This window comes from Tamandua tetradactyla, chromosome 24 (assembly GCF_023851605.1).
Source record: "Tamandua tetradactyla isolate mTamTet1 chromosome 24, mTamTet1.pri, whole genome shotgun sequence".
Lineage (NCBI taxonomy): Eukaryota > Metazoa > Chordata > Mammalia > Pilosa > Myrmecophagidae > Tamandua > Tamandua tetradactyla.
The window spans coordinates 32,046,838-32,062,538 of NC_135350.1; the positions used below are offsets into that span (position 1 = coordinate 32,046,838).

Consider the following 15,701-nt stretch of genomic DNA (forward strand, 5'->3'; position numbering starts at 1 on the left):
AAGTCTCCCTGGCGATGCGGGAGATGACTCCCAAGGATGAATCCAGACCTGGCATTGTGGGATCAACAATTCTATCCTGACCAAAATGGGAAAAGGTGCAATTAATAAAGTATCAGTGGCAGAGAGAGGTCAAATAGAGTCGAGAGGCTACTGTGGAGGTTGCTCTTAAGCAAGCTTTAGTTAGACCTTGCTACCTATCATAACCTGCCAGTCCCCAGCCTGGACCATTCCAGCTAATCCCAAAGAACACCTAGGGCAATATATAAGACTCCACAACGGTTCCATGCACTAAGACTAACTTTCCAGAAACCTACAACCTCCAGATGGGTCCCTGGTCCAGATAAGTCCTGAAACTTATCCCAGCCTCTCCAAAACATCAGACAGTTCCATCTCCCTACCCCATATTAGGGACAGACCCTTCCAATGTGAAAAATTTATAATTGCCATAGCCCAAATACCCCTAAAGAGAGGGATGGAAAGATCAAAGGTGATGGTGGAGTTATACAGAGAAGATAGGATTTAACAAATGAATATGAAGGCTGAATCATTAAACTGACATCTCTTTTAGTCTCCAGTATTTTAGAACAGCTAGAAGTAAAAACCTAAAATTATGGAATTGCAACCCATGTGAAACTCTGAAATATGTTCTACAACTAATTGTGGTGCTGTACTTTGAAATTTATAGTTTTGTAAATATGTTATTTTTCACAAAAAAAGGGGAAAAAAGTCGATTGTGATGATAAAAATACTTAAGCCCTCTAGCTTCCTATATTCTGGAGCAGCTATTGTGTGGTAGCCCATGGCAAACTCTAGGATCTGTTCCGTAACTATTTGCTGAAGATTGCTTTGAAAACCATTGTTTCTTTATTTCTCTGCTTTACACATGTTATACTATACAATATAAAGTTAAAACAAACTAACGAAAAAAAAAACCATAAGCAAATATGTTCCCATTGTTCAACCCAATTTATTTCATGGCATATGCCTGAGCAACCTAAGAAACTAAACGTGGACTACAATTAATAATATAATTATAAAAACTGGCTTTCATCAATTGTAACAAATTACCACATCAATGCAAAGTATTAATAATATGTAGGTATATGAAAATACTGTAGTTCATGCATGATTTTTGTGTAAACCCATAACCTCTTTTTTCAAAATAAAGTATAAACTGCTTAAGCTTTCAAAATTCCAATTATTTGTCAGTTGAGTTTTTACTCCTAAAGAGACTATTACTTGAAAAAATATTACATGAATGAAGTTTACTATGATCAATAAAACATTTTTTTCCCTACCAATTTCACTATAACATTTTTATAAGTGGTTTTGAATGAACACACAAAGAACTTCTCTTTCAGAACATATCTGTACTTATTCTTCAAAAGGACACAGTGAACATTCCACATGTAAAAGCTATACCAGAATTAGACTTTTTCATATAGATAGCTGAAAACCATATTCTGAAGAACATTACCAAAATATATATATATATTATATATATTAGGGGTGAAAACTTTAGAAAGCTCTATCTTGATGGGCAAAAACAAAAATCTCATGATCCAGAACTGAATAAATAAAACTAAAATAATATAACCTAGAATTATTTTAGAATGAAACCACACACGATTTTGATTTATATCTACTTAGCATACTCGTGCAAGATACAACAAGACTCATATGAACAACTCTAAATAATCCCTGTGATCACAGTATTTCTAAATTCAGAGAAGTTCAAACAATAGAAATTTAAGCGTTACGAATAGGACATTTTAGGCTAATTTCATAAAAATGTGGTTTAAATAACATATATTTTGTATATAATACCACAATAAGTTGGTAAGACATTAAATATCTCTATTCCAAAGCCATTTCCTTAATTTACTGCTAGAGAGAAAAAACAAACAAAAAAACTCAGTATTTCAAAAATGCACTAAGAAATACTAAGTTATTTGTGTAGCACTTTATATTTTTACAAGTATAACATTCAGTGTTACCAAACCCAACCTTCCTGCACTTTCCAAGTAAAGCATCTATACATAAATAGCAGGACAGATAAAAATCAAGTGCCTTTAAGACTTTAAGGAGGTAGTATCAGAAATTTTAATTAAAATATTTTTATTTTTTAAAGGAACCAAATAAGCATAGGTCAAAAAACCAAACTCATGCCTAATGGTGTTTGTGTGTATGTGTGTAATGTGTATGTGTGAGAAAGAACAAGAATAATCAGGAAATAAGGAAAGAAATATATACCCTCTGTCTTATATTGTGCTGGAACTACTAGATGCCTTTTATTCACTAAACCTTTAAATCATCACAACTGCAAGACTTGTCCACTGATTCTGGATGAATAAACTAAGGTTCAGAAGGTTTCCCAAGGCAGGAAACTAGATAAGGTCAGTCTGCTCTTTTCACTATTAACAAATGCCTCCCTAAATAAAATAATTTTAAAAACCTTACTGTTTATAAAAAAATAAAAAAAACCAGGGAACTTGTTTCTTTAACAAACTACCATTTATTGTCCTCTTACTTTTTTCATAACCAGATTTATTTTTATTTCAATACAGCTATTAAACATTTGTCTTCCCATCATATAACCTTCTTGAACATGAGTTTCCCAATATTAAAGACTAATGGAGATGTGCAATTTAATTAAAGGATTTAATTAAACATAAATGATTTTTAAAATGCAAAGCACTATATATATACAATTGGTTACTTTATTATCTCTTCTCCTACACTTGAGGAAAGGTAAATGCTGTTAACATTTTTAAAAATTTATTTTTAATTTTACATACAATAAATTGATTTTTTTATGAACACATACTTTTGAGTTTTTAGAAACACAGAGAGTCATGTAGCCACCAACACGTCAGGTTACAGAACAATTCCCTCACCACAAGTGTCCTTACTATTTAACAACTTCTATCCTAGCTGGTGAAAGGTCCATGATGGACAGACACAGTTCCTCTCGTACTTCATGGTCATTGGAAAAGATGGACAACAGATACATTTAAGTGTAACAAGTGGTATTGCTACAAAAGGAAAGAACAGAATTTTATGGTGCTTACTGCAAGAAGACAAACCTAATCTTGGATCCAGGAAGTTACTTCATATTAAAAAGGCAGAAAACAAAAAAGAATGGTTCTGATCGAAAGAAGATCAATTCAACATGTCCAGAACATAGAGAAGTTAACAGATAAGCCTGAACAGGAAGACAGGGAGGGTCACAATCATGAATTCTAAGTTTAACAAAAGAACACTGGAAACCTACTGAAGGGTTTTTAAGTTAAAAAATGACACAATAAGATTCTGTATTTACAAAGGGCACTATAATAGCAATGTGAAGATGGCTTGAGAGAGAGTATGGAGAATACTAAGAAGGCAATTATATCCCTTGAAGTGAGAGACCTGTGGGGTAGGTTAGACGTGCAGAAGTCAACTGATTCATGTTATTTAGGAGGTAGAATCCATTAAGTATGAGGAAATGAGTAAAAAAAATTATGCATGACTCTCAGATTTCTGGCTTCAGTAACTAAATCACCAGTGATACCATCTATTGCATATTCCAATTTACTGAGACGGTGAAGGTAGAACAAATATGAGGAACATCTGTCTCTGGATATATTAAATTTGTGGTAGATGCCAAATTTTAAAGAGGAGACCGCCAAACACAGTTAAATAAACAGATCTAGAATTTAGGAAAGATATAGGTTGGAGGAAAAGATGGCTGTATAGGTGGCCATCAAAGTCAGAGACACTGATGAGATTACCTAAGGAAAAGCACATGGAATTAAAGATTAGAAGGCCGAGAAGAAAATCTTGAACACTAACATTTAAGAGTTTTAAAACAGACTGTGAGAAAACAAGAAGAAATAAAGAACATGGCACCCGGGAGGCAAAAAAAAGGTCATTTCAAAAGAGAGTGTAGCTTCAACTGTCAAAAAAACATTCAACTCATCTGATCTCATTTTCACCAATTAAAATGAACTTCCATAAAAATATACCACATGTTAATTTAGCATTTCTCATTGATAGTTCTAAAAAGTTTAACTAAAGCTATCTACAATGCTCATGTTTTTAAGACGTATGTCAGCAACACAGAGAGGTAAATACTCTAGTAATATATTACCTATTCTGTAGAAATCTAAAGATTTTACTGTAACTTTGAAGATTGGTGCGTAAGCATAGTATAAGCTTAGTGATAACTAATCACTGATTATATACACATTGCTTTTATTACCTGAGAAATACATAAGGAAATAAGTCAGTTCACTCTTATCATTTAGAAAACCAATATTAGACTATAGTAAGTGAAAATGCCAATATTAGACTATAGTAAGTGAAAATGTCCAAAGTAATACTGAAGCATACTAATTATTCAAAAAGCCATTTCAAGGCTCTTTTTTAAAAGTTTATTAAACAAAAATGATACTAATCTTGAAATATTTGCAAAAACATGGTATTTAACAGGTCATACAGAAAAAACTATTTTATTATTTAATGCTTCTGAACAGATTCCTGAAATGTAAGATTCTGTTCTGAACTTATTAGAAAATGAAAACTTACAAGGAGCATATGAATGATGATCCCAAATTTGTTTAAGCTATCTCAACTTATAAAGTAAAAAATATTTTTTTCTTCCTTGTACTTACTTTTTTACAAGACAAATTGCTTATGGTCATTCAGACCATAAAAAGAAAGGATGACCAAATCTTTATTTTAAGTGTTGGGATATAAAAGGAATCAAGCATTTACTCTGAATTTTGGATATGAACAGTAACATTTAAAGTGGCAGGTAAAATTTTTGTTTTTGGTAGTGTATTTCCTAATTTAACTTTTATGGTCAGTTTAGCTGAACACTGTAAGTACATGGAATGTTGAATAGGGAGTGGGATTTTGTTGGTTTGTCCAGGTTAGTGTGATGCCCTGATAAATCCCAGAGTGATTTGAACAGTGGATAAAGAAGTATTTGTGAGGTCCCCTTGGGGGAATGGGGAGAAGGGAGGAGGTGTTCAACTTCCCTGTTTGGAGAAATTTTGATATTCTCGCAAGCAGTGGGGGACAAACAAATCAATAGGCTAAGCCCTCAATCCTGGGGTTTGCCTCTATGAAACTTATTCCTGCAAAGGATAGGCTAAGCCTATTTAAAATTATGCCTAAGAGTCAGCCCAGAGAACCTTTCGATGCTCAGACGTGGCCTCTCTCTCTAAGCCAACTCAGCCTGTGAACTCACTGCCTTTCCCCCCCTACTTGGGATGACTCCCAGGGGTGTAAATCTCCCTGGCAATGTGCGACAAAAAGCCTAGGATAAGCCAGGACCCAGCATCAAGAGATTGAGAAAGCCTTCTTGATCCAAAGGGGGAAGAGAGAAATGAGAAAAAATAAAATTTCACTTGCTGAGAGGTTTCAGAGTCAAGAGTTACCCTAGAGGTTATTCTTATACATTATAATAAAGGGTTATTCTTATATTCCTTTTTTGTTTCTAGTATACTGAAGTGGCTAGAGGGAAGTACCTGAAATTGTTGAGCTGTGTTCTAGTAGCCTAGATTCTTGAAAACAAATGTATAAGGATACAACATTTACAATGTGACTGTGTGATTATCAGACCCTTGTGTCTGATGCTCCTTATATCCAGGGTATGGACAGATGAGTAAAAAATATGGATTTAAGTAAATAACAGGCGGGGGGAAAGGTGAAATAAGTTGGGTAGATGGAAACAGTAGTGGTCAATAAGAGGGTGGGGTAAGGTATATGGTACATATGAGTTTTTTCTTTTTATTTCTTTTTCTGGAGTGATGCAAATGTTCTAAAAAATGATCATGCTAATGAATACACAACTGTTATGATACTGAGAGCCACTGATTGTGCATCATGATAGAAAGCATGTGTATGAAGATTTTTCTCAAAAAAACAAAACAAAACTGGTAGGTGTGGAAAAGTCTCTTTAAAGACTGCTCCTAAGAGAAGACACAATGATGGTATTAGAGTATTAATTCTGCAAACCTCAAAGAATTAATGGATCTAGGCAAGAAGTTTCAACAGTTTCTAACATTACAAAAAAGAAGCAACCAGGCATTACTGTGTCCTGATGAATGAACACATTCACCAGCTATGTAACATTACTAGAGGCAACACTTAACTTTTCAATTTCCATTTTACAGAAAATGTGGTCCAGGGGAACATGTTATACAGGTATAAGCAGGAAGACATAATCAAGAAAGTACAGACTTTGTTAAGTTACAGGACAAATGACTCAGTTTCATCACCAAAGATATGTTCAAGAAAAAGAGAGTGAGAGAGTGATGGGTAGGGAACTGTGCTGGTTTGAAACTGTTGTGTACCACAGGAAAGCATGTTCTTTATTCCTTATTCAGCATTGTTGGGTGGTATCTCTTTGATTAAGTTGTTTCCATGGAGATGCATCTCTATCCATTCAAGGTGGGGTTGCTTACTTTAGAGCTGACACAGGCAGAAACGTTTGGAGATGAAGGAAGAAAACATTCCTGGTGAAGCTGAAACCAGAAGCCAAAGACCCCAGCAGACACCAAGCATGTGCCTTTCCATGTGACAGACACCAGCCTTTCTTTGGAGATAAGGTACCTTTATCTGGATGCCTTGGTTTAGACATTTCTTTGGCCTTAGAACTGTAAACTTGGAATGTAATAAATTCCATTTTTAAAATCTGTTCCATTTCTGGTATATTGCTTTCTAGCAGCTTGAACAAACCAAAATAGGAGCCTATAGATTAAAAAGGGCTTAAACAACCTATCAAGCAACCTCAGTATGTGGAACTTATTTGGAACCTAATTCAAACTAACAAACTGTAAACAAAAAAATAAGCAAACAATATCAGTAACCAAAAAAAACAAACCACCACCACCAATTATGACACTTCTGAGAAAATTTAGTCCACAAGTCAGAGAGAATACGGAATAGATATTTTATAACATTAAATAATAATGTCATTGCAGTTTTAAGAAAAATTTTTTTTGAAATACACTTAAATTTTCAAAGATAAATGATATGAAGTCTGATATTTACTTCCAAATAACATGAAATTAAAGGGACTATATGAGAGTATAAATGGAACAGGAACAGACCTAAGTTGATAACTGAAGCTAGTGAAAAGCACAAAGGGGCCGGGCCCATCATACTATTGTAAATTTAAAATTCTTATAAAACAAATTATGGGTGCAAAAGGGATTAAAAAAGCCTATTTATAACTTCAGGATGTTGTAGCAGTTTGAGTGGGTTACTAAGATTTTTAACTAAATGCGACTTTTTTATTTTTGAGGTTAAAACTTTAGAATCACTTACCTCCCTGGGGTTTCCCACTTTCCCTATCCCTCCTCTCAACACATACAACAGGTAAACCGGCTTTAGAGATGATCCAAATTACTGTTGTTGGTTTATAATTTAGATCCATCTAATAAATTTGAGAAAAAACAGTTTTACTAAATGATGAATTTGGTAGGATTAGGTTCAGTTGTGAGTGGTAGGAAACCCAAAATAGGGATTTAAATGAAACTTAAGTTTATTTTTCCCGAAAAAGAAGTCCTTAGTAAACAGTTCAGATCTGGTGTAGTGGTTCCAAAAATCAAGGATTCTTCTATTTTGTGGCTTCAATATCCTTGACACATTGTTTCCACCATCAAATCTCAAACAGCAGGAAGACAGGATCCTTAAGGGCCCTTTCTCTAAGTCTTAGACTTCTGCTTGCTTACATCTCATTAGACAAAACTTCATCAAATTACAGTGGGAGATGAAAATTAGTCTTTATTTTGGGTAATGGCCCAGACATACATCTGATTAAACCCAGGGGTGGGGATGGGGATATAGGGGTTGGGGTAGGGGTAAGAAAGGGAGGAAACTGGTTTGACCAAAAAAGTTTGACTTAATATGGGTAGAACTGATATTAGAGGAAAATCAGAAACCAACAAATAGCATTTGAATTTTAACATTTCAGTAATATTATACACAGTGCTTTCAATATAAATATGGATATCTCCAGCCAATACTTTCTGAAAGCTGGGCAACTGAATAGAAATTTACTACTTCCCCACACACTGATACCATAATTACATATCACTCACATATAAAGAAATAGAGGAACACAGAGATCTTGCTTAAGGTAACAAACATAGCTAGAAATGGCAGAACTGGGATTCAAAACCAGGCCATCTGGCTCCACCACATTATTCACCTATCTCATCAGATGTACTCATGAAACCAAGGATATAAAATAAGAAAAAGACATAAATGGATGGCAGAAATAAGAAATCTAACAACAGAAGTAAAAGGATTCCCCAGGATGTCGGGGAAATGGGATTTCAAGACTACAGCTAATCAGCTAGACTATACTCCAACCAGTTAAAGTGGAGCAGGTCATAAGACTCTAGGAGAGATGTCATCAAGAAGATGAAATTGAGAGAATACTTGAGGTGTCTAAATACTAAGGGAAATTTACATAACTAGGGGAAGAGTTTAGAATTGAAGTAATGATAAGCATACTGAAAAACAAGCAAACAAATAACAAGACCACTAGGTGGGCCACGGTGGCTCAATAGGCAGAGTTCTTGCCTGCCATGTTGGAGACCTGGGTTCGATTCCCAGTTCCTGCCCATGCAAAAAACAAACAAACAAACAAAAAAACCAAGACCACTAATAACTAGAGAACACAAAATGCAGAGAAAGGAAAAAAAGTAATCATGCAGTATACTACATGGTTCAGCAAAGAGGGACATTAACATAATATTTGTCATAACAAATAGATACCAAAAGGTGACCTCTGGAATTAACCATATTATTAGCATATATGGTAGGACTACAGAATGAGAAGTACACATAAGTGAGGTGAGAGCAAAAGTGAAAAAAGCTAAATCATACTTTCATAATGTTAAGACAATAGGTAATGACAACAACTGAGAAAAAAAAAGTTTTAATTATACTACCCAGAGATATGGAGGTAATAAGAATCAGATAAAAGAAGTGAAGAGGTGAAAGCAGTTATTTAGAGTGGGAAACAGGCTAGGAGAGGGGATGCTCATCGATTTTTGAGGGGGTGAGGAACAAGCCTGTAGAACTATTTAACTTGACAATCTAGATACATGTATAATTCATACAAATACTAAAAAAAAAAAGAGAGAGAGTAATAGAAACTCAGTATTTACTTCCACAATATCTTCATTAAGTACAGGGGTGGGGTAGGTGACATTTAAGGAAAGGTGGAAGAACGCTTTACTGCCATGTTACTGCTTTCTGAAGACAAAAGGCATTGAATAAGCCTCTGAGTTACTTAGCTTCATCAAAAAAGTATTTAAGAAAGTACCTTGCAAATGCAGGATCTATTAGCAAATTTAAAGTTGATGACGAGCATATAAAATATGATCCTGTTTAGAATATGGCCCTGATTACTATCTCCTTGATAAAAAACTGAATAATTACCCTAAGAAAGACTTTTTTCTTTTTAAAACTGTTGGCAACTGAAGTACCCCTCTCTTGCCACACTGTGTCACCCTTACTGCACAAATATTACTGAATTTCCAAAGGGAAATTTTAAGAAACAGATTTCTTCTCAAATTATTTAATCCCCAACTAGCAAGTAACAATCTTGAGAAGAGAGTCCTAATCTTATTCATCGCAATAAATATCTGACAGCAGCCAGCAAAACACCTTGTAAAAAGTCCTCACTACTCAGAATGAATTTATTATTTTTTAAATAAAAATTTTCTATCAAGCTTATACAAATTAAAACAAAGCCTGAACAAAGAAAAATTATAAACAAATATACTAAAGTCACCAATATCAGGCAGAAGAACTGGCCAATATAATGCTTTTAGTGACAATTTGAGATAAATATTTTATAGTAATTAATCAGGCAAAACAAAACAAAATCTGTAGTCTAAGATGGAATAGCACAGGGTGTTCAATATGAGCTGAACCTAGGTTGGGTGGTTCAGTTAAGGGAAATTGCATCTGCACTGATCTAAATGTTAAAGTAGATATACATGTATGAAAAGGTTATAGGCTGAGCAATAAATAGATGAACAATTATTCAAGAATCTTCCCTTGGTCAGTGCAAACATGTTACTATTCTGATTAAAATTTAAAGACACCCCCCCCCCCCAAAATGTAAAGATGCAATATAATAAGATTGTCATAGGCATGACACTATCTCCTACTCTACTTCGGACAAGTTAGACAACCAGTAAATTGCTAGTAAACTAATGTCATCAAACATGGTATCTGGCAATAAAAATTCCCATTATGTCACATTAATAGTACAGGTTTTTAAATTAATGACATTTTGACTTGCTACATTTCCAAAGTCTATCTGATTTAATGATGCAGTTTTCTTACAATAAGTACCTATGTTACTGCTATTATGCAAAAATACTATAGGTAAATGAAAAAATTATTCAAAAAAGCTAACAATATTTGAACTTTGATTTCAAGAAGGTGCACACATACATATCCTCTTACATAATATTCCAATGCATTTATTTTTAAAATAACGCAACTTTTCCTCATGTAAAATGAATGACTAGAATATTTCTGAGATTTAAATTTTAGTTTTAAAAAAATCTAATTCTCTGACAAGAAAGTCATAATACAGGAAAGCGTGCAATCTCTGGCTTTAGAAATTATTGTTAAAAGACCACTCTTAAGTAACTGATATTCTACTTATAATATTTTGTACAAAATCCAATCATCTATAGCTACAAATCTTAATTTAAAAGGCACTGCTTACGTAATTCTCACACTCAAACTATTTTCACAGTAAAAGAAGACAGTGAAATATCAATGATCACATTTAAACAACCAAAGTTTAAGAAACTTTAGTTTTAACAAAAATCATAATTAAAATATACATCTGTACTTGATTCACTGGCTCAGGATGCATTTTTTAATGAAATAAATATTTATGAGTTTTTAAGTTCTGCCAAATTCTCCAATCTTTAAGATTAAATAAGTTTCAAAAATAATTAAAAAAAATAGTTTAGCAGACATTTGCTGGCTCTTCTTAATTAATATATACTACTCTGTGATTTTCATCAAAGTATGACTAAGTAATATGATTAAAACCTTGAATAATTCCCATAGGATTTTATAAATACAGCAGCTATGAAAACAAAAATAAATGTCCTTTTGTTTTGTTTTTGAAGTTCTTTAGAGGCACATATCAAAACCCACTAATTAATAGGGAAGGAATAAATTATATAGCTTTTTACCAATATATATAAGATTGCCTTTTCCTTTGACGATTTTATATTAAATTAAATTGATCTAGAAATACCAGGTACATTCAAAATTCTACAACTGTAGAGGTTAAAACTTAAGCAAATTAAAATTCAAAGTTTATATACATTTTCTTACTAATTTTAACTATTCATTTGAAAAAAAATCATCATTTGCTTATTTTTCTTAGGACAGTAATGTATGATATTCACTGCATTCAAATAGCAAATTTACTTTTAAGATATTTTCAAATGTGTTAAATAAAATAGTCAATGTTAATACAAGTGGATAGAACAAATACAGTCTTTGTGTTCAACTTTTGGAAAGGGGGCAAAATGCTACAGGAGGTATAAATAGGTAAGGCATAATTATGAACTCATGTCAAAACTAATTTAAACTATGTCAATTAATTAGTAGGGGAAATATGCTTTCTACATGTTGCTGAATATTTTTAAAAGTATCTGGCACATATACCTTTGGTAAAATTGTATAATTTACTTTTACTATTTGGACAAGTAGCTACAGTGACTTAACACACTGGTGCAGATAATTGCATTCCTTATTAAATTAGAATCCCAACAAGACTGAGCAACCCAACTCTGCAGTAATGTAGAAGACCATTAAAGATTTTAAAAAGAAGAAGAAAAGAATGAAAAGAAGAACAAGAAAGCCCTTCAGCAAATACTTTAACAAATAAATCACTCAGGCAAAGCCAAACAAGTTTTGAAAGGACCTGCTTTGACAGATGTTCTCTGGAAAAGCAAAGGCTTCAGGCAAAATGAATGGTTTTAATTACTTTTTTAAGCTACAAAATACAGGTAATGTTGTTTCCATATTTTTCAAATATTTTAATTAAAAAAAAAATGCCTTTTACAACCATTGTTCAAGAACCGTCCCCTATTGCCACTTTAAGACACTTATCAAGAGCATTTATGTTCATACAGATTTAAAACAAGTATAAAATTAATCACAAGGCAACTTCGTTTTCTAATTTGGGAAATAAAACTTCCTAAGAACTTTCATAAACTCACCAAGAGACGTTTCTTCTAAAGTGGTAAAAAAATCATCTATATTGCTTAAAGAGCAGGGCCTATGTACAATTCATGCTATAAAACTCACAAAACTTGAAGCAAAATTTAAAAGACAGAGTTCTTCTATCTCTCTGTATGAGTAAGGTGACTATTGAAATTCCTAAAACTCAAAATTGGATAAAAACTGTTTAGAGGAAATCAAATTCCAGAAAATGATCATGTAAAGTGTACTTACCAGTGCTTATGGCTTCCCTTCACCTAACGCTTGAATTCTAAGCTTCCACATACTTTTCTATTTTTCCAATTAAAAATGCTGCAGCCTGCTATACTCCATAAAATGGCCACGTTGTTTAACCAAGAAAGACATGCTACAGATTTAGCTGTCACTTTTAAAAGAAAAAGAAAAGAAACAATTGCTTCTTTTGTGGTGGAGCATAAAACACTTAGGCTGGCATTTGGAATCATGGAGCTCCCCTGGACGTTGCTACTGCTCTTCAAGTAGTTGTAATATTTCTGCCACATTCTTGCTTTCTGCATGGTGTATCAGCAGTAACAGATCAGAACAGGCTAGCAAACAACTCCTTCCTAAATGTAAGCTCTAATTTCTTCTTCTGCAGTGAGATGAACCAAGTTTCTATGCAAAAGAATGAGTGACAGTATTTCCAGCCAATCAGCTTGTTTTTTTTCAGGAAAATCACCCCTTAATTCATTCAAAATTAGGTCATATGACACTATTTGAAATACAATTGGCTTACAATGAAAGTAATGTTTGACTCTACTCAGGATAAGGCCACCCATTTATGCTTCCCAGGGCTGAAGACACCTTGACTATAAACAGTACTGTGAATTAAACACACACACACACGCACACGCACGCACGAGGGGGGGGGGTAGAATGTAGCCTTACCAGAGTTTCCCAACTATTAAAGGGCCGGAGTTCTGTTATCTTCTGAGCCTTTTTCTGGGAACACTGAGGAATCAAAGTAAGCTCACCAACCGAAGCATCTTGAAGGAAGTGAAGAATTTTACCTTTATAGCCATCCTCCATCACTTCTTCACCACTACTATAGTCCTCATCAAGTGAACTACCAACATCAGAACCTGAATCATATTCAGAGTCTTCCGTAACTTTCTTGGGATTAAATACATTTTTTTTACGTTTCTTATTAAAACCATTTTGTGGTTTCATGGAACATTTCTGCTTTAGTTTTGTTTTAGCTGTATTTTTAGGATAATTTTGATTCCTTGAAGAAACCTCTTTTCCATTTGGAACCTCATTTTGTGAACCATATTGCATGTCTGTATACAAAGAAAAATAAATCAGAAATACAAAAATTAAATACAAATATCTAAGACTTCAAATAAGAAGATATTTACATATTATAGTTCCCTTCTGAATACAGAGGAGATCAACTAGTTTTTGTTAAACCTTGATACACTTTAAGAGAAAAATAACATTGAAAAAGAATTTGGGATAGAAGGAGTTGAAATGATTAGTTTCAAAAGCAGATGATAACTTGCTTTTTAAATTTCCATTTTCCAACGAAAGCCCTGAAAGCATAAGTAGCAGCTGCATAAGATGTCCCAGATGTTATTAGCAGCTCCATCTGGATACCAATACTGACAGATGGGTATAGCAAAATAACGTTTATCCTACTATGAAGCTTATTTATGAAGTATCTGCATATCAACCATCCAAAATTTAATATTTTCCCATTGAATATTATTCCATTCTGTGACTGACAACATATTATTATTTTAATGTACCAGTAAGAAAAGATGCACCAATTAATCTAACATACTACTTTCTTATTATTTAGACTGCTTATTTACCTTCTCAAAGGGCTTTTGGATATAGATTACCACATAACCATTATTGAGCATACATTAAAAATATAAGCAAAATAAACTGGATAAGGTATTCCTCAAATTTCTTCACATTCATAATCTATCTCCTCTGAATCATGCTTTTGACTCAGAATTGGTGGTATTAGTGACTTTCAGGTTTCTGCACATCATTTTCTATGTCATTACAACCACTAGTATATGGCATTTCTTAAAATAATTCAATAAAAAAAACAATGTAAAGTCACTGTATTAGGTTTTTAAGCTGGCTTTCCAAGTATGAAGACCTAAACAGGTGTGATTTAACTCTTTTCCCAATACCTTTGCTCTATCAGTTGGTTCTTAAAGATCAAGTTCGACAATGAGTTCAGGGACTTTCTTCCAAGTTGACGATATCTATATCTTAAGTTTTTGAGGCTGGTTGTTCATGCAAGTACAGGCTAAGAAATTTATGTAAAGTGATAAAAAGACACCATCCTAACTGAAAGCTGTTAAAATCTATAAATGTTTATTTTATAGTCGGTAAAATATGGAAGCTTACAAGTAACTTCATCTATCAAAGAATGCTGATCAAATAAGAAAAAAAATATTTATTGTTTTGTTTTATATTGCCATACAGAACAGGCCAAACAGCTGGGAAGGGGTCATTTAAGTAAAATTTCAATCATTATTTCCGATGTCTTTTGTAGTTTCATTCTCCACTCCAAATAATAGGCTTAGTATTTTCTTATATACTACAATACAGAATATAATGGGAAGTATGTACTTCCTATATTAGAAAATTACCTTGATCTTCGGCAAACACTTTTAAAGATTCTAAAGCTTCTGTATACATCCATTCATGTTCCTTGAGTACTTCTCTTAGCTCCTAGAAATAAGTTATTGATCTTTTTGTTAAAAATCTCAAATTAACAACTTACAGAAAAGAAAAATTTTAAGCTTTTTAAAAAATAAGTTAAACCCCTAAAAATGTACAGAATTCATAGTTTTTATTTTACATTTGTTTTTGTGCTGGTTTACAAATGCTTTCTGTGTATACATTTCACATCCATAAATACAGTCTTCAAAGGAAGTTTGATTTTTTTTTTTCATTTCTACTTCTCTTTATGCAGTGCTCTGACCACTAGAGGCTCAAGAAATGTTTGCTCATTAAAAATGAAACTTCAACATGCAGCTAAGTTTTCATAAACTGCCAACTTCAAAACATGCAATTTCAACATACCTAAAAAAACAAGCATAGAAACACAATATTGCATTCAGCTCATTAGAATCTAACAGAAGTACCACTTGCGCATATACTTGAATAAATCAATACTACTGTAAAAGTATTTAAAATGTTAACGAAACATGTACTTCTATATATAACTACGTGATTAAATAAGAGGCCCTTACAGCACTGGCATGCATCTTTACTAACCCTGAAAATATTCTCACGATCTGAGAAGTAGAACAAAGCTTACGGAATATTAAATATACTGAAATGCAGTACTGGATTTTAAAATCCTTATAAAACAACTAAGGCAGTGACTTGATATGGGGCAGGGTTATAGATGACCTTCTAGATGATTTACATTTGATAAATGA

The 15,701-nt window shown here is 33.2% G+C and overlaps 1 protein-coding gene across 4 annotated transcripts in view; it reads right to left on the reverse strand.

The window, feature by feature from the left end:
• SMARCAD1 (SNF2 related chromatin remodeling ATPase with DExD box 1) overlaps positions 1–15,701 on the reverse strand; it is a 93,088-nt gene that overhangs the window by 50,482 nt on the left and 26,905 nt on the right. For 2 of the 4 annotated variants that reach the window (XM_077142847.1, XM_077142848.1), the window contains exons 8-9: positions 14,904–14,985; positions 13,180–13,571 (exon numbers count right to left, since the gene is read on the reverse strand). In XM_077142847.1, coding sequence (XP_076998962.1) covers positions 13,180–13,571; positions 14,904–14,985 — 474 coding nt within the window. The other 2 variants (XM_077142850.1, XM_077142851.1) reach the window with 2 other exon arrangements.